At 40.1% G+C, this 26,165-nt stretch overlaps 1 protein-coding gene across 1 annotated transcript; it reads left to right on the forward strand.

Annotated features, from left to right (window-relative positions):
• Positions 1 to 16,560: 16,560 nt before the first annotated feature.
• eif4ebp2 (eukaryotic translation initiation factor 4E binding protein 2) lies at positions 16,561 to 25,950 on the forward strand. Its single transcript, NM_204002.1, is given in 3 exon segments — positions 16,561 to 16,890; positions 22,181 to 22,357; positions 24,765 to 25,950. Coding segments are annotated over 3 exon segments (342 nt in total). The 5' UTR covers positions 16,561 to 16,757; the 3' UTR covers positions 24,797 to 25,950.
• The last annotated feature ends 215 nt before the right edge of the window (positions 25,951 to 26,165 follow it).

Raw genomic sequence — 26,165 nt, forward strand, 5'->3', positions numbered from 1 at the left:
AGCCAACAACAGATCAGATTTCATTCACATACACATTTTCAACACCAACATGTTTGTTCTCAAACTTCCCTTTCTAGTTGTTGTATACCCAGTTGTATATTGTCTGCTGAATGGAATCATATCTGACATATGTGGCCCTCAATGCCATTTTAATGAGCATCATACATTTGTTATGTTATCATAATATAACATAATAACATGATTGTTGAATAATGTGCCAAAGACATGTAGAAGGCTCAAGAGCACTGTGGCTAGGAAAGTAATGTGTAGTTTTTATGCAATGAAACTTCCTGTTTCTAGTTGCTGGTTGGGTAGTGGGTCCAAGCAGGTCCAAGAAATGGGTCACAACTAACTTGCTGCTCCATTTAATGGAATTAAATATTCTACCTTCTCTGAATTCTGGTATTGAATAGCTGCAAGCTCTATCCTAACTCCAGTGACATAACTTGGTCACGCCGGGCACCTTGCAGAAAAATCTTTTTAGAGGGCCCAGTAAGAACTGTCCCTCCTCCCCGCCCTCCCCTTCAGGCCAATCTGTGGATGTGTCTGCAGCAACCAGACAGAAGGAAGACATATGTTTATGCTTTTCAGCACCAGGCCCAAGAACATGGAATGCACACAGATATTAGTCAGGTGTATAGAGTGCTAGAAATCTGCAGGATATGGATCCTGGGTATAACACCTGGTGGCAGTATGGTACCACCAACATACAGTTACATAGTTACATACAGTAGCAACATGTACTGAAATAAAACTGTGCAAGGGCTGAGGACAGTAGGTCTCATTTTCTAAGGCCCTGGGCACAAGTGCAGGATTTCTAATGGACAGAAGAACAAGTGCTCATTCTAATAGAACTTCCACCCAGGGGATTGCAGCCCTTTGCTGGGAGCGTGGAATCGAAAATCTGCTGCTCCCTGCAAAGTGCAGTGTCAGGAAGAACATCCCAGCCCTGTTCTTACCACCTGCCTTACTTTTAAGTTTTTTGTACAGCAGACAAGGGGTCAACTGCTTGTTCATGGTAGAGAGTTGGGAGTGATGGGAGGTTTATAGCCCCATCTTACTTGATGCCAATTAGCGATGATTGAATTTTTTCGGCAGGCATGGATTTGAAGCAAAATTCAGCATTTTGCCAATTTTCTGTGAAAAAAAAGTCCTGGCCGTGCCGGGTCGTTGCAAAAAAAGTCTTGCGCAGGAAAAAAAAAGTGTGTTTGGCAAATCTTTTGCCATTTTGCACATTTTTATGTAGTTTCGCTGATTTTTCAGCAAAGCGAAACAGGACAGATTCACTCTGACTCTCTCTGACTCTCTCTGACTCACTCTGACTCTCACTCTGGGTAATGTCAATGTATTCTGGAAAAATGAGCAAGCCTTATTGAGCTATTGGGGTGAGTTCAAGGATCAGATTTGGCTACAGTTGTAGGTTTGGCTACACTGCATGACATTGCTGTGGGGGCTTATTTATTGATATTACTTAATCCACTTTGCCATTCTGGGAAGGGCACTATTAAGGCAACTGCCACTAATGCAAATCCCTAACAACCCATTCACCTATTTATTTTACTGGCCCAGCTGCTAAAAACCAATGAGCACCCCTGAATCTCGCTGTCAATTGAATTGCTCTCTTAAACCGCATCTAAGTCACAAGTCCAGTGGTGTAATTAATGATGAAGCAGACCCCCCCTAGTTGAAGGGGGGGTCCAGACCATGCGCAGGCCTCTCCAAAGATTTAATGGCAGGGGGGCCCCACGTGGGCTAGTAATGCCACTGCACTAGTCTCTTCTTCCTACCACTTATTCTGGCCCTAGTCTAGTTAGAAAAAGAAAAGAAAATGTGTGGATTGCTATCTGGTTGGAAATGGCAGTCATTTTAATAGTACATCTGATTCGAATTAGCCTACATGTTCCCTGATATCGCCCACCTGTAGGTGGGGATATCGGGTGAAGATCCGCTCGCTTGGCGACCTCACCAAGTGAGCGAATCTTCACATGTATGGGCACCTTTACATTTAAGTGTTATTGCCCCCTGCTGGACCGTTTGTAAAATGTGCATAATGGATGACTTCTATGTGGCCCACTAGCTTCTGCAGAACTGCAATTGCCAGCATCATCCAACAGCTGCAGTGCCACAGGTTAGCCCTGATCTAAGGCTAATGCCACACGAAGCGTATGGTGTGTATTCTCATGAAACATTTTTCGGCTTGCCGAAAATATTTACCATAACTATGGGGCCCATTTATCAAAGTACGATCGCTTCTGAATACAAAAAAATCATATTTTTTCGTGCAGTTTGTATTTTGTGCCTCTTTTTGTTAATTTGCGCAACTTTTTTGTACTTTGCGACAAAAAGCGCAACAATTTGTGCAACAAATCGTATTTGTCGTGCCGAGTACAAAAGTTTCGGATTCATTCAAGCTTCGGTATCGTGACTTTCCTTGGTCCTATGGGAGGCTTCCAAAATCCTGCACATAAGGATCAAAGTCAGAAAGGTTTTCCCACTGGTTACGATCATTCGGATATGAAAATTTTGTGACTTTCGGATCGCCAATACGATATTAGGGCTGATTCACTAAAGTGCGATAAAACGTGCGCTATTTATAGCATGCGTTAAAAATGTTATCACGTCTAAATTTTCGTGACTTATCGCACGATCCACTATAAGCATACTTGCGCTAAATTACTTGCGATATTGCATGCGTTATTTAACTCGCAACAACTATTTTCGTTCGGTATTTGACGGTACATGCGCTAATTAACGCCCTCGTTTAGTCGCCGCAAATAGATAGTAGCCACATATGAATTGTCGCCACATATATATGATAGCATATAAATGGTAGCATATACAGTAATTAGTAGCTGCTTATAAATAGTAACTGCTAGTGATGAGCGAATCTGTTCCGTTTATCTTTAGCAAAAAATTTGCAATGTCGTGCGGCCAAAACAATTGTTGCCCGCGACTATTTATATGCTGCTACAATTGATGAAATGTTTTGGCAGGCATGGATTTGCGGCGAATTTTTGGACGTGCAGCGAATTTTTCCGCGGCAAATTTTTTCAGCCATTTTGCCATTGGCGGATTGTTTTGCGAAACGCATGAAAAAATTTGCAGTGGAAAAATTCGCCGCACGTCCAAAAATTCGCCACGAATCCATGTCTGGCGAAACATTTCATCAATTGTAGCCGCATATAAATAGTCACGCGAATAAACGCACGCCATGTTAGCCATACATGCCAATACTTTCGTAAAATTACTGTATTAAAAATGACCATTTCCCTGCAAACTGGAGGCTGCATCACTCTAGGGCCAACACATACTTAAATTTAGCACCGCAAAGTCCATATTTTATTGCCAAAAGCTCATTTACTGTACTTTTCTATAATTATCGCCTGCCTGAAGTAGGTGTTATTTTTCGAATAGCCTAATGCGATATTTAGCGCGCCTAAGTGATTGTGAATCATTTGTTAGTATTCTTTTCAGTGAGCTATTTAATGCCTGTGTTAAAACTAACGCATGCGGTTGCGCGAAAAATAACGCATGCGATGCGCGGTAATACTGTAGTGAATCGCACGCTAATTTTCGCGTGTATTTTAACGCAAAAAAAGTGCGATAAAATGTATCGCACTTTAGTGAATCAACCCCATTGTCTTGACTAATACGATTTATCCGTAAGCATTTTCGGGACATTTACGATCATTGGAAATTATCGTATCTAATCCGAATTTTACCAATTTCGGGATTCGAACTCGTACTTTGATGAATCAGCCCCTACGTGTGGCATTAGCCTAAACCCACTGTGACAATTAGTCTTGTGGTAGGTTCAATGGATGGATGGGTCCAGGCTGCCTGGTGAACGCTCATACTTGCCATAAAGATGACAACATGCAATAATGAACTAATCCAATTCATCGGGGCAGCTCATAAAAAGCAATTACATCAGCTGCTGCACAGCTTTGTTACTATGATATATTTTCATTTATAAAATGGTGAGAGGTAGAGAAGTATTAAAAAACATAGTTAAGAACATGATGAAAATGTTATCTGAGATGGGAAGAATCCTGGAGGAAATGAAAAAAAAAGACATAGAAACACTGGAGGAAAGCAAGAGAACAAGATAAGAAAATAAAGTAAAAAAAAATACAGGTTAGTAGAATGATGCAAATTTGATTCATACAAAAGATCAAATTTGTGTGCAGGCCACAAAGGCCTGGGGCCTAGGGTGGCATAGATCGGGGGGCAGCATGCCACCCACTGCCTACATCTCTACTGAGGAGTGGGCAGGAGTTTTTGACAGGAGTTTGAATTTCCCACCTGCACAGTCCCCAGTTGAAGCAACTGCACTAAAACAGAGCTGGAAGAAGCTGCGAGCAGCCAACAGGCGAGAGAGGGTGAGCGTGGCTGAGCGGAGGAAGTGGTGGAGGGAGGGGCGGGAGTGGGGGGGGATGAGTGACTGTGGTGGCCTAGGGAAGCAAAAATGTTAAATCTAGCCCCGTTCATACATATAATGTGCATTCTTGTGTTCCCACAGCCATGTTGAAGTAGCAGAGATACTGATGAAACAATTCCTTCATTATCTGACAGCATTGTGCTCTCTAGCCTGCAGGAAGGAAACAGGGCATTCTCCCTGCTGCTGGTTAAATAGCATCTAGTTCTTTTGGAGGTGGGGAAAGGCTTGAGGGTCCTGTCCCTTCTACTTCTCGTGTTGTATATATTGCTTTGGTGTTCCAATACCAATTTCTCCTCAGTTTATAACGCACAGAATGCCAGTATGCAGTACCTATCATAATGCCCATTAAGCAGCTCACCCAACTCAGGTCATGCCTTTTGTGACTTCTATGACTTCTGTGACTTTTTATATGACTTCTACAGTATAACTTTTATAACCTCAATGACTTATTAATTATTTGACTTCTTATATGACTTTTATGACTTAGTTATTATGTGACTTTTATGACTTGTATGACTACTTTATAGTTCTTATATGGCTTATGAGGGAATGTAATATCGGTCACTAACAAAAAAAATGCTCACAATGGGACAAAAAATTCACACTGAGAACAATTTTGCACAAATGTAAAATAACTTTTGCAAAACCTTTGCCTTTCATGCTACAGTCGTTTAGCAATTGCAAATTTTTTAGCTTGTGCCATTCTTCAGTCAATAACAGTTTATTGAAAAATATTACATTGTGAAATGTGAGTTTTAATTCTTATTTGTTTGCAATATTTTCTGTTTACAAATTTTATTACATTGCCATTTGACTTTTATTATTTTTTTAATTTATGAAGTTGCTTTACATTAAGATAAGATAAAAATAGGCTACACAAAGTAGAAAGGAACAGATTGTAAGGGCTGTGTTACACGGAGAGATTAGTCACGCCGCAACAAATCTCGCTTGTCGCGGGCAACTAATCTCCCTGAAATGCCATCCCACCGTCTAGAATGTAAATCGCCGGTGGGATGGCATACGCGGTGGAGCGATTTGCCAAAGTCGCCTTGAGAGGAAACTTCGCCGACTTCCGCAAATCTCGCCATCAGGGAGATTAGTCGCCCAAGACACTTATCTGGTCAGAGTCACCATCAGGGGTGACAATAAAAGAAAGAAGAACAGAAGAGGATCACTCACTCACATATACCCCAGGCAGTGCAGTTTTCTGGTCAGGGTCACCATCAGAGGTGAATAGGGGGTATACTACTCAGGAGTATCATGAAAGAAGGGGGCCCCAATAGACACAGACGTAAAATGTATGGGGTACATATACATTTTTTATGTCATAATGGGGCATGACTATGGGGCACATTTACTAATATCTGGGGGGCTTAAAACACAATATAGTAAAAATTCGGAGTCACCACGATAATTTCTGATGTTCTAAAATGTCTTGAAAATGCTTTTAACGGTTGTATGAAAATATCGTAATCGCGTTCCGAAAATCACAATATTTTCGTACCGAAAAGATCTTTAAACCACGCAAACATTTCTGGCTTTGAAGCCTTCAATGTCTGGTTTTGAAAGCCTTCCATAGACTCAATGGCAATGACTCAATGACGTTTTAACCAAAGCTTTAATCAATTCCAAAATGTTCATAGTAATTTTAATGAAATTTTCGCATACATTAAGAAATGTTCTATAAATGTTCTCATAAATGCTTTATCGGAGTTCAGTATGTGCCCCTATGTGTATGTGTAGCATTTTTTTCCACTGGGACCCCATTCTACTTGTTGGCATGGCACAGGTGACCAATAGGCCTTAATAATTAGGGTATCCTGAGGGGGCCTAATAACTTAGTATGATGCCCTGATTTCCTTTATCTGGCTACATGCCAACCCAATGTATGATCATTTGATCATTTTGATACCCTGAGAACCAGTGCTATACAATATGTTTACAAAGGTTAAATGCAACATGTGCACTGACCACTCATGGTAAGATTTTGTGATATAAAACTTAAAAAAAAAAAATCTAATTTAATTACTGCTCTGATAGATAACTTGGCTCTTACCTGAGAAAGGACAGCAGTACGTCTTGATATTGTTACTATTATGAAATATATCTTGCAAATAATGTTGTAACAAGAGTCTTTCCCTCTGCATCACCACTAAAGGTATAAGATATATTTAAGTCAGTAATAGATATGTCTAGAATTGTGGCTTAAGTATGTATAAGTATAAAGCAGTATGTTACAATTTCCGTGAGTGCGTTTTTTTGCCAGACAAGCAACACCTTATGTGAATTGTCATGTTTGGGTTTAATGCAGAAAAAAACTATTGTTTGTGCTTATTTTCATCATTTGCTACACTTTGTTTTGAAGATAATGGAATCCCATACCCATTTACAAAGCTCTTACCCCTTTGTTAGCTGCAGACATTTATTATGCCAGGCCTCCTGCTTTCTGACAGAAATGAGGATACAGTCACATAAGCAGGCTCATTGTATAGTAATCCACCCAACTAGGTCTGTGTGTTGGAGCAACTATTAAAAATATTTATTTAGGAACTCCAAATGTAAACCAGTGCCCATTCTATCTGTTTGAAAATGACAAATCTGTATGATTGGTTGCTTATTTACTTGCAAGCTTTATAATAAATATACTGCAATATTGAAACACAATAGTTGTTACAATTACCCAGCAGTTATGTTAGAGCTACGTTTTGTTCACCAACACTGATTTCATTTTTGGGTTCAATCTGTAGGTGGTGCTTCAATGTCTAATAATAATCCGTGCATTAAAGTGAATACACTGTTTACAGCACACCTAAAACTAAATTAAGACAATCTTTATTTAGACTGTTTTGCAATAAATTAATTAATTTAATAATAAATTGAATAAATAACTAATAACTGCTATTTGCAATTATCAGCTATGGAATATACTTTCCTTACCATTCATTTAAATAGTGCCTAATTGTTATTTTACATGCAGAAACTGGTTTACTAAGGCAGTGATCCCCAACCAGTGGCTCGGGGGCAACATGTTGCTCCCCAACCCCTTGGATGTTGCTCTCAGTGCCCCCAAACCAGGTAGTTATTTTTGAATTCCTGACTTGGGGGCAAGTTTTGGTTGAATAAAACCCAAAGTAAAGCCAAACAGAGCCTTCTATAGGCTGCCAGCTCACATAGGGGCTACCAAATAGCCAATCACAGCCCTTATTTGGCACCTCCAGGTACCTTTTTCATGCTTGTGTTGCTCCCCAAATCTTTTTACATTTTAATGTTGCTCATGGGTAAAAAAGGTTGGGGATCCCTGGACTAAGGCATACCATAAATACCACATTATCTCAGAATTCTTACAAAAACATAAATGCCAAAAGAGAGACAAAACAGCAAAGGTAAATAACTTATGGTTCTGTTAGGTAAATACTATTAATAGAGCACATTTCTCAAAGTTAGAGCTCACCACAAAAAATTCACCTACTTTTTGTTCATTACTATGGGATTATTAGAAGCATATTTATCCAATGGTTAACTCTAACTTTTGCCCATTGATAAATACTTTTCTAAAAATGTTATAGGAATGAGTAGAAAGTGGGTGATTTTTTCTGTGCTGAGCTGTAATTTCACGCTATACAAATACAGTCACCAGATGTATATACTGTATATATATATATATATATACACAGTATAGCTAGACAAATAGATAGATAGATAGATAGATAGATAGATAGATAGAGTGTGCTAGAGTGTGCAGTAGCAAAAAAACAAGGCATTCACAGGACTTTTATAAAAGTGAATTATTTTTTTTTTTTTTGTTTAGTAGATCTACTAAAAACAAATTAACTTTTTTCACTCTGAGTTTTTGGTACCAAAGCTCCACTTCGACTACTAAATCGAGATTACACATAATTTTAGCCATTTTTTCTGTTACCAAATTACCAAGTATTTAAAGGGGTCATTTACATTTTCCCGGGTTGCAAGTGCAAGAGTGCGATGGAGCACAAGACCGCGCCCCTTAGTGCTCATTTCACGCTTGTGCCCCCCGTCAAAGCTCTACTCTTTTCTGTCAACTCCAGGAGCATAGCTCATAGTGCCTAGCCTAGCAAAGATGGCCATTAAGCAAGAGCTAACCACAGTGTGATCCGCTCATTTGGTGAGGTCGCAAACAAGCAGATATGGTATCAGGAGGAGGCTGCATCTTTGGGGTTTGTATATCCAAAGAGTCAGGGCTGTAAATGGAAATATAAATAATAATAATATAAATAATAGCTGCCCTATTATTAAGGATAATAACTGTAAATAGTAGCAGGCACACAGCATGTTCCAAACAAGGTACTTGCCATAAGGATTTATATCTATATATAGTTTATATAAAGTGCAAATGAGTTCCAGGGTTGGACTGGACTTTTGAGTATATGGTAACAACTGGGTCATCTCTATTTAAGTGTTGACTTTGTGAAAACTCGGGTATATAGACAGCAGCAATAGGTTAATGTCAATATGCTTTCTGCTGAGAATGGGGAGATCTATGTCAGTTATCTATTATCAGTTCTCAAGCAATATCGTGTAACAAGATTATCCTGCTGTACTTCTTGTGCTTCGTGTTCTGGCTCGCTCGCACCAGCCCTACTGGTGACACCCTAGGCTTATACTCGAGTCAATAGGTTTTTCCAGTTTTCTTAGGTAAAATTAGGTACCTCGGCTTATATTCGGATCGGCTTATACTCGAGTATATACGGTAATAGAAAAAAATATAAAGAAAATAATTATAGTCAGGGTTTAGTTTTAGGGTGAAGACACACTGAGCTACTTAGTAGTAGCTACTAAACAGCAAAAAATACTGAGAAATGCCTCTGCCACGTAGAGACAATTATCATTAAATGATCAGCATTGTCTATTTTTGTAGCCGTGACAAGTAACTGCTACTAGTAGCTCCGTGTTTCTTCACCCTTTAAGGGCTCTGGCACACGGGGAGATTAGTTGCCCGCGACAAATCTCCCTGTTCGCGGGCGACTAATCTCCCCGAGTTCCCATCAGTTGCCATCCCACTGGCGAAAATGTAAGTCGCTGGTGGGATGGCACACGCGGCGGCGCAATTTCGGCAAATCGCCGAAAATGCCTCGCGAGGCAACTTTGGCGATTTGCCGAAATCGCCCGCGCAGCGTGTACCATCCCACCAGCGACTTACATGTTCGCCGGTGGGATGGTAGTTCGGGGAGATTAGTCGCCCGTGACAAGGGAGATTTGTCGCGGGCAACTAATCTCCCCGTGTGCCAGAGCCCTAATATACCATTTGATAAACTGTTATCAGTGATTTAGGTAAACCATGATAGTTTTGGGTGGTGACCCTAACAAAAGCAGTGCACTAAGAGCAGGTGCTTTCCTGCTTATAGCAGTTACAATGGTCTACAATAATGTCAGGTTAAACTGAAAACCTCAAATAATCATTAATATAGATTTAAGCTGCCAAATCCGGTCCTTCATACTGATTTGGCAGCTTATCTGCCTGTGTATGGGGCCCTCCAATGGCTGGCCAGATGTTGATTGGGCAGGTTTGATTTTCCCATTGGATCAAGGACCACAGGGTCAGTCCAAATCGGCTGCTTACCTCATCCCAAACCTGCCCCAAACGAACACATACACCCCCCCCCCCCCATGCATGCAACCAAAGGAACACGCTTATTGCAAAGTGACACTGCGGGAGGGAGGCAGGGCCGGGAAGGACTGCACAGGGACAAGTGTCTGCAGCAGGGGCATGATAGCCAGGACTAGGGGTAGATAGGAGAGGTACCTGCCTAGTGCCTGTTGCAATCTGGGCAGGTGCCTCTTCTGCCTACCCCTAGTTCCGGCCCTGGAGAACCGCACTGGCTCATTAATGTGGTCCTTGCCCAATAGCTCATATTCCCGTCATTTTTATTCATTTATTTGAATCTAGGGCCAAACAATCAGCTTAGCACAATATCGCCCAACTTAGGTGGGTATATCAGTGGAAAGATTCACTCTTTTGATGACCTTGCCAAACAACAATACTGAAAATGCAGTTTGGGTTGAAAGGATGAATTAGGCTGCTAGTCATGAAAAGTGTTAAAGCAGTCCCATGCCATATAAGAAATCAATAGAGGAAATGTTATTTCAGGGAATTAGTTACCTTTAGATTTCTGTATTAGCGACAGGGCAGTGAAAAGTGATTCTAGATTTTTAATAAATAAGCACACACTCAAGTTTTGCGCATTTTTTTCCAAATTTAAAAAAGATATTGATTTTTGATAAACTGAGAGATTTGTAGATCTAGGACAGACAGGGTCCACAGTGGGCAAACAAGTACCATATGCTTTGCAAGGCTCAAAGTTGGCCCTTTGGCAGATTGCCTTAACAAGCACAAAACAAATTTAGTACATTAACTGCACTATAATACCTCTACTGCCCACATTTTACTTTTTGTTTGTGTTAGTGGTGTCTTTATTGCATCACATACTGGGTTAGATAATGAGAGAGGCATTTTAGGCCCGTTGCAGCCTTTTTTAAGGGCTGTGACACACGGGGAGATTAGTCGCCGCGCGACAAATCTCCCTTGTCGCGGGTGACTAATCTCCCCGAAATGCCATCCCACCGGCTAGAATGTAAATCATCGTGCTGCGACTAATCCCCCGTGTGTCACATCCCTTAGTCTGGGTTGGATGATAAAAAGGCCTTTTAAGTAGAAACGCTGTGTAAATCTATATTATGGTCTGGAAAAGTTGACCACAGGGATGTGCACTGAGTAAAAAATTAGGTATAGAGTGAAGATTTTAAATATAATTTATGTTAAAAATAAACATTTTAACTAAAATATTAAATGTAATAGATTATAGTATAAGATAAAAGTGGGAATGTTTGGTATTATATCTCATAAATTATCCACCTTATTGTGTTGTACAGGTACAATCAGTTTTACATATAGGGAGATTCCCACTTTTCTTTTTCGAATACAAGATGAATATTCCAAGATTAATAGCACGGGAAGAAAAGATAAGTTGTCCACACAGTATTATTGGATTCTCTGAAACAGCTATTATTGTGTGCATGCTGTAACAAGAATATAATTGGGGTGTGGGAAAGTAAAGTCTATTTGGGACATGTTACTATAACTACCATACACTGTAATTTACGCTTTTTTGATTTTTACCCTGCTACAACATTTAAGGACAACTTATTAAGTGTTTTCTCCAGATGGACAAATTTACCCTAATTATTTTTATTTATATAAATAATAAGCTTTAAGTGAGGTTTGCACATTTCTCAATTATACAGAGCAGCGCTATGGCAATCCTTACTAAAGGGTTTGTAAGGAGGCTGAGTAAAAAGTCCCATTCAAAAAGTATTGAATGTATTGAAAGTATTGCTTCAAATATTTGCAGTGTACACACAGATGCCATAGAGGGGTTGATATTTAAGGAGAACTAAAGCTTAATGAAAGAAAGAGGGCAGAAATGTTGTACATTATGTTTTGGGCTACTGTTCAAGCCCAAGGCAACACAGCCCTTTAGCAGTGAAGCTCTGTGTCTCCAGTAGCTCCCTGTCAGCTCTGTGCCGCTGACATTTACCTGAGCTTAGGTACTGATGCATACTATACTGTATATATAAAATAGAAATGTCACAATATAAGACTGATTAATAAATAATACAGTTTATTAGTATGTGGCAGCCCTAAAACCAGTGCAATTAGCATCAGAATTTAATCTGCTAATATGAGCATGAGCAGTATCACTGATACTTCTAACAAAATACAAAATGGAGAGCTCCTGTGACAAGTTGGAAGGCCTGGATCAATGCTACTATAGAGATGTGGTACCTTTAGGCAGGTGCAATAAATTTAGTATATTAAATATATTTTTTAACCATATTCATTTTTAGGGTTTAGTCCTTCTTTCATATAGACAATTCTTGAGAGGATTGTTTTCTTATTTGCATCAATTTAGACTAAGCCAGATATCGATCAAGTTGAGCAAAAGATCTAGCCAACCAAGGACCACATAGGATCATGTATCCAATCATTGTTTGACTGCACAGTACAGGCTTCCACTGTGATCCAATCATGGGCTTAAGGTGGCCATACACATTGAGATCTGCTCATTTGGCAAGATCACCAAACGAGCAGATCTTCTCCCGAAGACCACAAACAGGGATCCAAAGTAGAGAAATTAGACCGTACTGCTCTCTATGTGGTCACTATGGCAGTTCCGTAGCTAGAGTTGTATGAGGCAGTCGGTATATTTGTTTTTTATTCCATTGTGAGCTGACTGTGCTCTTATTAAGTTAAAACTTATAGCAAACTGTTAAAAAAAACTACTGTATACCTGTCACCCATTCAATAAAAGCAATTAAAACACAATGGGGCAGATTCATCAAAGTACGAGTTTGAATCCCTAAATGGATAAAATTTAGATTAGATACGATAATTTCTGATGATTGGAAATGTCACAAAAATGCTTACGAGAAATTCATAATAGTCACGATAATATCATATTGGCCATCCGAAAGTCACAAAATTTTCGTATCCAAACGATCGTAACCGGCGGGAAAACCTTTCTGACTTTGAGCCTTCTGTGCATGTTTTTGGAAGCTTCCCATAAGACTCAATGGCACTCTGCAGCTCCAACCTGGCCCAAGGAAAGTCACGATAATGAAGCTTGAATGAATACAAAACTTTTGTACTTGTTGCGACAAATACGATGTTGTTGCTTAAAATTTGTCGCAAAGTACAAAAAAGACGTGCAAATTAATGAAAAAAACGCAGATAATACGCACAGTACGAAAACAGAAAAAATACCAATTTTTTGTATTTGGAAACAATTGTACTTTGATAAATGTGCCCCAATTGTAAAACACACAGGGTCTAGGTGGTATTGTACTACAGGATCGGTGATGTCAAGGTGAATAAATACTAGTCGCATACATCTGAGTGGCTCCTGTTAGATCATTGCTATTGAGGACGATTGCGTATTTCCCGCCTGCCCACATTTAACCCTTCAGATTTTGGGTATCTCTTTGGCTGCCCGCACCAATCGCCCTGCTACTACCCACACCGTCCATACCACCCGCACCTTCACAATTCCTTCCCAAACGCCTATTTCCCCATTACTAAATTATTCTGATTAGTTAATGCACCTGATGCACATTTTACCCATATTGGTCTTTGTCAAAGCCCAATATGGGCGAAACGCACGTCAGGCGCATTAGCTAAATTTAATAATATAGAGTAAAATAGAGTAAAATGTGAAAATGTTATTCTAGTGTAAGTCTACCTAGGGACTGGCAAATGCTGATCCAGGCAAAAAACATAGCTTAACATACGGCACCCAAGTGAACTTGGCTTCATAACATTTATTATATTATGCCTCCTTAATCTAAATAAATAAAAAATATGTTATGTAAAAGTACTGCTTATATAGAAAACTGGATCACAGGATACATTTGTGTGATCAACTCAATTACATTTTCGTAAGAATGGTGCTTCCAACTGAATCTGAATAGAAAATGTCATGGCTCTAAGCTGGATATTTGGCCAAATGCTGAGATAGCAAGATATGCAAAGTAAATGCACAGTAAAGACTAAATATGATACAGCTATCCGATCTTTTACCCAAAATGCTTGGGTACCTGTTTTTTTTTTCTTCAGTAATCTGACACACCATGCCTTAAACAAGGAAAGGTTTAATCACTGGGGAGTGCCAAATGTTATGCACCCCCCAGTGATTGTCATCACTTACCTGATACCTTGGGCTGGTGCTCCTGTTAGTGGAAAACTGCACCAATCCGGATTACATGCGAGTGATCCTCGTCTTCCCTTCTTCTTCCTTCATAATCCAGGTGCATGCACAGTAGAGTGAAAAAGACGATTTTTTTTTTTTGTGAAAGTTTGGCTTTTCTCACTACTGCATAATGTGCACCCTGTGCAAAGAAAGGTGCAGGATGAGGATCTCTCACTCGCATGTACCCCAGGGCAGTGCACCAGCCTGGGGAATCAGGTAAGTGATATAAAATATAATTAATAATAAGAAATAATAAGATATAATTAATCTTATTGAAGGCCCCATACATGTACCTGCTTAATACATGCTGATTCATCTCAGTGTGTCAACACAATGCAGACATGGTTGTCGCTTAGTAATGCTTAGTTCAGTGACTAATAGTAACTAAGTGACTAAGAGTAATACATTGAAAATTCTTCAACAGACCTGCTTCTACTTGTATAACAAATTCTGAACCCTATATTTCTACAATTCAACAGAAACACACAGAATTAGCCTGGAAAGTCCACAAATTACAAGTTCAGAACATTTAAAAAAAACAAAACAAAAAAAAAACATTAAACTTCAGAGCTGTGGAAACAGAGAAGCCACTTGGGACTGCCATCAGAAAAAAAACATACTAAATCAAGGCTCTACCAAGCCATTCAGCAAAGGGAAAGTGCACACTTGAGAAATGCTTTCTGCTGTAATTTGATTTGGTAATGCTACTTCACTGACATGAACTGCAGTTTCTGCAGAAACCAGCATTTTAAAAGGGTCACATTTTCTAAAGCAGTGGTTCATAAGCTGAGTCTGGCTGGGGTAATGATGCTTTTCTTTATATAACTTGTACTGATGAAAAGTCAATAATGGCTCCTTTCTGCTGAAACCTAAAGGACCGCGTGAGTTATTAAGCCCATATAATTTTTTCTGTGCCAAAGGCTGAGCAGGTTCAATTGATAAGTGACCCACAAGAAGGGCTGCCACTTTTTCTAAAAAATATGGGTCTTCCTATATTTTTTTCTGCTTAAGTAAGCAGAATTTATACTGGTCAGGCCAGTAAAATACAGGCCATCCTTGCATCCTTACCTACCAGCACCTTATAGTGACTTGCAAAGTGCAATCTTAAGTGCAATTGCCAAGGTTTTTCCAGGCTCTTGATGCAATTTCACTATGACTACCTCTGTTCTGATATATTCACAAAAAATATATGCGTCTGCATAACACCATTTCCAGTGTTCGCTGGTGTCATTTCTAGTGATCAGTGAGTGAGTGATGTTTGTACCCTATACTTTCGGCACAAGTGTGCTGCACTCAGATTGTAAGCTCTATGGGGCAGGGACCTCCTTCCTACTGTGTCTCATACCACATGGCACTTATATATATATACATATATGTATTTATTGTATTTATTTATTATATCACTTGTCCTCCCTGCGTGTAATTTTGTATTCTGTAAGACTGTACAGCGCTGCGTACCCTTGTGGCGCTTTATAAATAAAGTTATACATACATACATACATATATATATTGACACAGGGCGCTGAGGGCAGATATATTTAGGCACTGGACCTAAACATCACACATGTGCCCGAGACTTCACACACACAGCGACTAATCGCTTCCGCAAGCCTGTGACCACCAACCCCCCCTATGAAAATCTGCGGCAGAGGCTGGGGGCACTTAGGGGTGTCAATCCACATCAAAATATGGTTGAACTCAGCTATCATGAAAAGAATACAAAGTATAACAATAAATACAGATAAATACAGCTGCAATAAGTTAAGAGTCGAGGACACAAGAGGAAGGAGGTCCCTGCCCCGTAGAGCTTACAATCTATATAATTTTATAGGATTTACAATTTAATGGTAAAATATTAGCTGCATAGTGCTTTTCTGTGCCAAGTTTAGACTGGAACACTGCAGCAGCATGCTCCTTAGTGACAGGAAGTGTGATGTGCACTGAAAAATAAAATTGCATCTAGTTCCCAGCATCCCTCTGGCGGTCATTTGTGGGCTAATGGGGGTTGAACTTGAGGTTGAGAGCCGCACATGTTATTCTTACCTATCCTACTTACATTGTAAAATAACCAATGTTAATTATTAGTGTCCTGCGTTTCATGCTTTAGTTACACTTTCACGGTGGAGCCAAAACAAAAGAGCCAAACGCTCTGTCAGGGCTATGGTAAAACAGGCCCAGAAAGAGCCATCCCCTTCCTGCCATGCCTGTCAGAGAGCACGATGCCGCCCCTCCGCTCCAAGCCGAGCTGTTTATTGCCTCAGCCCACGGCGGCCGCTGAATGGTTAAGAGCAGGCGCCTTGTGACTTCATTTCCTGGCCCCGCTCCCTCCGCCGCCCAGTCCTGTTTCCCGGTACAGGGAGTGAGCTTGGAGGGCGGAGGAGATAGGAACAGGGAGAGAGAAGGAAGGGAAAAAGAAAAGGGCACACCAGCCAATCCTCCCCCTTGCCTCAGCCGGCTCCGCCCAGTCCCTGCTCGGCTTTCTTTCTCTCTCCCTCCCCCTCTAGCACCCACACCACACACTGTCCCAGGCCAGGAACATGTCAGCCGGACACCAGCACAGCCAGAGCCGGGCCATCCCCACTAGGACCATCCCCATCAGCGACTCCTCTCAGCTACCTCATGACTATTGCACCACCCCCGGGGGCACCCTCTTCTCCACCACCCCTGGAGGTAAGTTGGGCTGCTAGGATGCGGCCTGTTAGCCGCCCCTCTGCTCCCTTCCGCCATCCTTGCTCTGCAAGGTGGGTTAAACATATGTGCTCACAATATGGCGGCTGGGGCACATGTCCTACACGCTAGGAGGTGCCTTGCCTTCCTCTGTTTATGTATCGGGCTGCACGCAAACTCAGTGTTACATTGATTATTTCATGGAATGCAGCAGCTGCTTGGAAGTCTTCTCGCCCAACCTTTTAACAATCCAGCTGGTGCAGAACTACAACTGCAAGCCAGGGTTGCCTAGAGGATGCTGGGAGTTGCAGTTCAGAAGAACGTGGAGTACCAAAGTTTGCGTTTCGTGTGCAAATACCAGCATGCATTTGGCAAAATGACAGTGTTTCTGCGGGCACCGTGCTGTTTGGATACAAGCATGTGATCCGTGCCCATGTGCCCAGCTCCTAGCCAAACTCCATGCCTTCCCTCTGTGAGAGATGACTTGCAGCTGGGCCTATACACACACACACACACACAGCCTACTCTTCTTATACTCGCATAACAGTCCCAACAGGCAGTTGCATAATAAAGGAGGGGCAGTAAGGGGACTCGTATAGCTGTCACCCTAAGCATATATTGTTCCTTAAATGGGCACTGCTAGCCATTAACAAGTTTACTGGCATTCATGCAGACTTCACATATAGAGAAGCAAATTATATATTGCACCTTTAACTGATTATTTGGTGGAGGGTTTTAAGGCATAAAAATGGTAAAATCTTGCATTAGTATATATCGTACATGTGCCAATGTGCAGGATTTGGTTGCAAACAAACACCTAATAGCAGAAGAACATTGTTATTATCTGTGGCTGTTATTTAGCCTGGTGGCAGAGAAATGTCTTCTGGATTTATTGGCATGTGATTTATTATCTCTAAATCGATTATACAGAAAAGGTTATTCAGAACCGCAAAACTGTTGGTTGGACGTTAGTTAGATCAGTGGTCCCTAAACGGTGGGTTGTGTGCCACATGTTGCTTTCCAGCCCTGTTCATGCTGTTCCTAATGGCCTCAAAGTAGGTGGCCATTTTTAAATTCCTGGCTTGATAGTAAGTTGAGGAAGTTTAAAGACACAACAGATTTACTCCAAACACAGCCTCCTGCAGGCAAGCAGTCCCCATGGGGCTACCAGATGCCACTTTTTTTGACAACCCCAGGAACATTTTCCATGCTTGTGTGACTAATGGATAGGAAAAACAAGTTAGGCAGCCTGTTTTAGATGGCCGCATATGCTGCATTGATCACCACTGTAGTTGCAAAAGGCTCAGCAAGTTGTTGGGGTAGATTTAGAACATAAACTTGGGCATCTGCCTTTTAAGGGCCACACTGGCATGTCTTAAAAATGTTATTTTATTGTAACAGACAAACCTTGTTTGTGTTTTTTGTCTCAAAATAGTGACTGACCACAGAAGATAATTCGGACAAATCTGTTTTGTGGCATTTATGGCTATTCATATTTGGTAGCAAAACTTATTAGCAGCCACCCCTTGCCATACCCACAGGAACAATTTAAATTGTAAACAAGGTTAGGGAAGCCAGGACAGCCCCATGACTCTTGCACAATAGGGAGGGTGAAAAAAAGGAAAGGGGAGGTGCCTTTGAGTGGCATAACTCCATATCATCTTTAATAAACAGTACTCTCCCAAAGCTGATTGGCTCAGGCATTTAAGAACACCAGTTAACCTATTTATCTTACAGATGGGAGATTGTGGCAGGAACACAGCCCTTTTCTTAGAACCCAGAACAGTGTTCCTTGTATAAAGTTGTATAATTCTTGGCACAATAAATAACTCCTTCCTTTGCAGAATTATTATTGGCTCTGGCTGTAGTGCTCTAGGAATGTCCAAAGCTGCTGCCCTCTTGGGCATACTTACAAGTAAATAACACCCATATGATAGTGCCCTGGTTCGGTAGTGTAACAGTGATGATAAAGTAACATATTAACTACAACTACCAGCATTCTTTAGCAGTGACAGCTGCAGAGCAATGAGTTTGACTCCCCTGCTTTAACCTAAGTGCACAGTGCAGTCTCTTTTCAGCAGTTTTAATGTTTTTTTTTTTTTTCGTCTGTTTTCTTAAACACTGTAGTAAGTATTATGCATGTAGCTGTGAATTGGGAAACAGTAGATTGCTGCTAATTCATGTATTTTGATAAATCTTTGAGTCGCATTATGAGACTGTGTACACAGCCTATATATCAATTATAGATCTTTAGGCATTGTACATTTTTATCTTGCTTTACTGAAACAAATGTGTCTTGCTCATTTACGGCAAGAGCACATGGGCAGATTAGCAGGCACATGCAGCCTATATCCGCCAACAATCACCAAGTCTTGTGTTTGTTGGCGGATAACGGATGCGAGTGCCTGCACCTGGGCGGATTCAGTGCTTCCAGGTACACGCACAACTAGAAGATTTTTTTTTTAAGCATAGGGGTGGGTTGTCAGCCTGCACTTATCTGCCCTTAGGCTTCTGGCAAATGAGGAAATTGGTCTCCCACGACAAATCTTTGCTACTGCGAGCGACTAATCTCTTCAAAATGCTTTCCCACCAGCAATAATGTAATTTGCCAGTGGAAAAACATATGCATAGGTTTTTTTTTTCAGAAGGTCCTTCGTGGGGGAACTTCTGGTGATGTTGGAAAACAAATATGTTTTCCCAAGGCAATTCATTTTATTGCTAGTGGGAAAGCATCCTGGAGAGATTTGTTGCCTACGGTTGCCCAAGTTTAACAGTGGGCAACATCTCCCAGTGTGCCATAAAGCCTAAAGTGTATAGGCACACAAGGAGATTAGTCGCCCACAATTAATTCCCTTCTACTGTGGGGTGCTAATGTCCAAATGTTTTCCCACCAGCAATAAATAATTTGCTGCTCGGAAAACATTTGTGGTGCTTCCTTTTTCCAGAGTTGCACCGCATATGTTTTTCCATTGGCAATTTACTTTATTGCTGGTGGGAAAATGTTTGTAGGAAACTAGTTGCCCGCGGTAGAGGAAAATTATCATGGGCAACTAATATCTTTGTGTGCCCATAGCCTAATGAGTCATGGCAACTAAACACATCTACATTGTTCATGTGTTTTTACCTGCTTCATACTAGGCGTTTCCTTCGCTGGTGGTGAAAACACCAATCTGCTTTGATCCAGGGCCCTTGCATGTATTCAGACTAAAAAATACCCAGTGTGAGCACTGAGGGGGATACTGTTCCTGGCAGCGCATGTAGTTCACGGAGCTGATTTAGAGCAGACTGACAAAATCTGACCAATACAAGTTTGTGGGAAGTTACTTATAGATTACACTTCTTTACTGCATCTGTCAGCTATACAAGCAGTTCTGAATAACAAGCTACATTAAATGAATGAGAATCTATGTGTATAAATGGAAACAAAGACTAACCATGAGCATGATTGCCAGTAAGTGTGCAAGGCTGCTAAAGTATTGCATTTTTATTTCAATTTAGACTGCAATCTTTCCATTTATTATAACTACCTGTTTACTTTCAACATTTATTGGCTAGAAGCGTGCATTGGAGAGCAGCCAAACAATGTTCTCAGGCTGTCATGAGCATTTAGGACATGGTGGTTTCTATGCCAATTGATCACGGGCCATCTCTTAACCATGTGATACTCTGATGGTTCCGCAGCTAGGGATATATAGGATGGGGCGTATATAATTACACTGGTAGCCCTCTCCTAAGCTTTGTACAGTATACATATATATTTATCTTTTTAACAATTCTAGATCTTATTATTTTTGAGACCTTATTATTAAAATATATATTTAGGTACTACATGTGTCAAAGCATTTTTTAATCATAGACATCAGTGAAACAAAGCGATATTTTAAAATCTTGCATGAAGTTATATAATTACAAATCTCCTCTTTTCTGACCATATTTCCTCTGTTTGACCTTGTCTGAACCAGCCCTTTAAACACAAAACATTCCCCCATACTATTGGGGTTTGCATGCTTTTGAAATCCAAAAGGATATGCAGATGTGCAATTGTTGCAGTCCCTTCTATCCTTTTCTGGGTTAGGAATACTAAGGATAGTAATTTGGGTTACCAATTGTGGTTGATAAAAAGTATGCTTTGATGCTTTCTGAATAAGGGGTCTTTCTGCAATTTGGGTCACCAAACCTTAAGTCTGCTAAAATTAATTGAAATGTTAAATAAAACCAGTAGGCTTGTTTTGCCTTCAGTAAGAATGAATTATATCTTAGTCTCAAGTAAAAGGTATTGTTACTTTTACAGAGAAAAGGGAAATCATTTTTAAAAACTTAATTATTCGATTTAATTGAAACCTATAGGAGATGGCCTTCCCATAATTTCAATATTTCTGGATAATGGGTCCCATATGTGTGTTTATATACACGTGTGGGACCCATTATCCAGAAAGCTTGAAATTATGGGAAGGCTGCTTTAAAATTACATTTGTTGGAATTACTTTATTGTGCAAGTTAAACTGGATGTCATTGAAGGGAGAGCAGTTGCTGAAGTGTTCTCTCTGCGTTAGAGGTACCTCTTTTGCATTGCCATGTGTTTAGTTTTAAAGCCATATTCATAGAGCTTAGTCCCATGTCCAGTTTCCTATACATGGGCACATAATAGAACTTCTACTTTGGGTGGTATGCTTTGCCCTGTATATCTAGTGGTCAGAGTTGGGCATTGGGACTATTGCAGTCATGAGTACAAGTTCAGAGCACTGTTAGGCTTCCATAGATTTTACTGCACCATTTCTGCTGTTCTTCAAGCCTGCATCTTATCCTATACGCCTAACATATATCTGCTGTTTAGAGCAGAATGTAATGCTTCCAACATGCAGAAAGGGGCAGGAGAGGCAAAAATTGTGTATGTTTAATATTTGTGTGATTTGAGGGTTCCATTAGATTTTTATCTTTCTTTTGGGGGTGGGGAGGTGAATGGGAATTTCTGCATGGTTAAATGAATATTCCAGGCAGCCGGTGCTGTAGGACTGCCATGCCTCTGGTAACATGTGCATGGTTATATTTTATGAGCTAGGACCTCTGACCTTGTATCTCTTGTTCTTTCTCTCTACTGCAAGGCTTGACTGCCTCTTTTTCCCCCAAGGTATTGTAATATGCAGCAGGCAATGTACTGCTTTGGAACGATATTAATTAGACAGCAGTGTCCTAAAAGCTTGGAATGTCCTTATATTCAGTCAACCATTAAATGCATTTTAAGAATGTGTTCATTTCTAAGTCAGAGAATCGAGCATTTTTGTTGTTGCTTTAGGTACTCGTATCATATATGATCGCAAGTTTCTCTTGGACCGTCGCAACTCCCCTCTGGCTCAGACACCTCCTCGCCGCCTGCCAGATATTCCAGGAGTAACCAGCCCTAACACTGCTGTAGAGGAATCCAAAGTAGAAACAAACAACTTGAACAATCATGACACAAAGACAGCAGCAGGTAAGGGTGTTTGTTTTGTGTGTAAAATTGATCCACATAGTAAAAGTCCAGTTCTGGCCTGAGATTCAAAGTAGGCCCTGGCACAGACAGCTTAACAAAGGGCCAATAAAAAAACACTGGTCTATGGCATCTTTCAGCTTCACATTGGCAATCTAGAAATTCCAGGAGTGCTCAGAAAGCCCAAGGATACTTTTCCTATAAATGGTTAAAGAAGAACTATACCTGCTTCATCTAAATAAACCATTGGGTAATCCTAAATAGAAATTTACCATTTTAAGAATTAAGGGCTGCCTCCTGGAGTTGTATGATTCTCAGTCCACACAAACATGTTGGGTCCCATCAGCTAATTAATGGACAGAGTTCTGTCTTTCGCATTATTTCTAGTCAGGTGATCTCCGTGGGAGCACACAGCCCATCACGAAATGGTGGCTCAATGGAAAGATGTACAAGGGCAATATTTACTGATATATATTCCAGTTTGGCAACATTGTTTAATGGGTCATTTAACACAATATAAACTGCTAGTTAAGTATTGGTTCTGGGGGGTATAGCTTTCCTTTAACTCAGTAGAGAGACGTTATTGGCAATGGCTGCCTGAATCAAAAGTGGAGACTTGTGGTTCTTTTGTTTTAGTGTGGCACTTTAAAACATGAATACAGCTAGTTTCTAAATGGACTGACTATATTTATCTTGTTCATTCATTTTAGTAAGAAACAGTTTGTTAGTGAGCCATTCATTTTGGAATACTGGTTAGTAAAAGGGCTCCCTGACTCCCCAGCCTGTTCCAACATTTACATATTTGGTTCATCCTCCTCACACCATGTTAAACCAGATTGGGTCACATTGGGTGACAAATGACAGCAGGCTGCTATCTGGTATAATCCTGCCTTGCTGTGGAGAAAAGAAAGCTGCAAGTCTCTGGGACACCACACAGATTTTCCTAATAGCTGTGCTTATTACTGAGGAATTTCTCACAGTAGCATTTACAGACAAGGATCACAACTGACACTTGTGTAGAAGGGCATTACAGACTATTTTGGGCAATATTTTTGCCTATTTTTTTCAATACTGAACAGGATGAGGTCACTTGTCTGGTTATAGTTACAGAATACTATGTACGTATATTGTTATTTATAGAGTGCTATTAATATGTGCAGTACTGTACAGCAGAACAATAATTTAATAAACAAGGGGCCATTAAAATAATAGAAAAAAAAATACAGATTACAATAAGTGGATTACAATAAGGTCAGTGGACCTCTGTTACAAATGTTATAAGCAACTTTGTGTAAGCCTGGGGATCCCATAGCGGGCCTCTCAAGGAAAATTACGGCTGCCAAATGCCTTTCCACACCTTCAGGCACCTGCCATTTGTTTGTGCTGCCTATGGCATGTGTTAAAGGAATCACTTTGGAAAACAGAAGAAAACATTCCCGATTCATTTAAAATTGTTTTCATACTGGATTTCCTTTGATCTCCACATTCCAAAGAAAAAAATTTAAAGGCCTGTTGGCAACACAAAAGAGACGTCTTAATATCCATTAGATATTCATTTTTATAGCAGGTACATTAAATGCATTATTTTATGATTCTTTTATTTGCTTGGGAGTGTCACTTTTTAACAACACTTTGAATAGAATCCAAACTCTGTACAATTATAAAATTTGCATTCTTGTCCAGGTACATGGGTCTCCTTATCTTGCTTCCCCACTGTGCAATAGTATGCTTATTCTGCACAGGAATTGCAGAAAATTTGGACTCCATATGCAACTGTTCTAAAACTTAATTGTCTTTTAAGTTCTTTAATGGCCTTGACTTTTTGATATGAATTCTACTTGTGCAAACAGTTCTGCATAAGCCATTTTCTGCCCCTTGCAAAGGACAAACAAAGTAAGTCCATACACTCACGGTTCCTTGTAAACTCAGTCCATTATCCACTGGTGCAGATCCTCCTGATGCACCTGGCCAGTTGCCTATAGTAATGAGCACAAGAAAAAAGGGGGGGAAAAAAGCACACACAAGAAATTGCTGGTGTAAAAAAATATCTCCAACCTGTTTATTGCATACTGCACATACAGACCCAAACGTTTCAAGAGCTACATGCTCTCTTCATCAGTGGAAAGAAGAGAGCATGTAGCTCTCCAAGGAGGCACTTAAATATGTCCAAATGGCACAGGTTACATAGCAGACCACAAATAAGCTCTATAGAATGCCATTATATTCTACAGACCTAATCTGCTATATAACCTGAGCTTTTTTCAGACTGAGTGGTTGCCCCATGGTTTCACAGTTTGGTTATATAGACTGTTGTAGTGTTCCTGAAACATTTACAAAGTAGTGTTTAATCTTTTTAGAGAATATTTGATTTTATATGTTTTACTTACGCTCATGGTCTTTAATTTCTTAGGTGATGATTCTCAGTTTGAAATGGACATCTGATCTCCTGGATGTTTGGCAACAGCTCCCGAAACTTGCGTGTACCTAACTTGGCCAATAGGATCATTTATTGAAGAAAGGAAAAGAGAAAAAAAAAGTCTGATGCACAGCTTTGAAATTAAACCTGCCCTCCCAGGTGCCAAAGGTCAACGCAAATAAGCATTTCCACCTTGTCCCTAAAGACTGTAATAACCCACCTCAACTAGCATTGTGTCTGTGTGGGGGTGGAGAGACTTGTAACTGAAAATTCAGTGGCCTAATTTTGGCAAAGGGAAAGAGATACAGTTTGCCAATGTGTACTGTAGCTGTCTGGAAAATATATGTAAATGGTTGGTGGCAGGAATGAAAATTGTACACTTATGCTTTCTATACACTTTTTTTTTCTCCCCTCACCCACCCAAATATTTTTGTGTTATTCCTACTAAATGATTACAGCATGGAATGCTGTGGCTGCTGTGGGTATTTTTGTGTGGATTCTTTCAATAGCCGATTTTCTCATGCAGTACTGCTTACGTAGCTCTCGTTTGGGAAAACAAAAGTTGTTTCTGAATGCCACAACTTAAGTCCTCTATTTAGGAGCCCTTTGTTGTGGGTCATCCAAGGGACCCATCTAGCTGACCACGGATAGCCCTTTCATATATTAGGGCCCTAATCAAACTAAGCATCAGTCAACAATGTTTAACAAATCTATTCAACAACCTTATGTCAGGTTTGGTTGATCAAATCAGGCAAAATTTAAGTTAATTTGGTCAGGCTAAAATTTTTTTTTTTTTGGGTGTTGCCTTGCTTCTTCTTGCTCTTATGTCAGTCAACAAAAGAGCAACATGATTGCCAGGTCCAGGGAATGCAGGCAAATGTTTCCCCATGGATATTCAGCTTTAAATATGGGCCACCTTAAGCTGTTTCATTTAGTTCCTGAAAACCTAACCTTTGGGCCTAATATGTTTTACAGGTTACTACTCTTTAAATAAGCTGCAAGTTATCATATTCCACTGTTGTATAAAAGACCCATTTAAATGTACATTGTACCTAATAGGTAGTGCATAATTCATTTGGTCTGAACTATATATAGATTATAACATTTCTTAACAAAATGCTCCACATGACGTCAAACCACTTTGAGTTATTTCATCAAGTTGACTAAAACCTATAGCTAAAGAAATGTTTGAAGCTAGTTTAGGATGAATTGTACTGGCCACTCTTGATCAAGTTTAAGTTGGTTTTGGGGACCGAAAAGACCATATGGTGCTCATCAAATTTGCATCATGCACTACTGCATGATTCTAAGAAATAATTTATTGCTATCGTTTCACTGTTCAAAAGTAAAAGCGGATCATCTACTATACTTGAACTTTCATAAAGTCCTTGACAT

The sequence above is a fragment of the Xenopus tropicalis genome, chromosome 7 (genome assembly GCF_000004195.4).
Source record: "Xenopus tropicalis strain Nigerian chromosome 7, UCB_Xtro_10.0, whole genome shotgun sequence".
Classification (NCBI taxonomy): Eukaryota; Metazoa; Chordata; class Amphibia; order Anura; family Pipidae; genus Xenopus; species Xenopus tropicalis.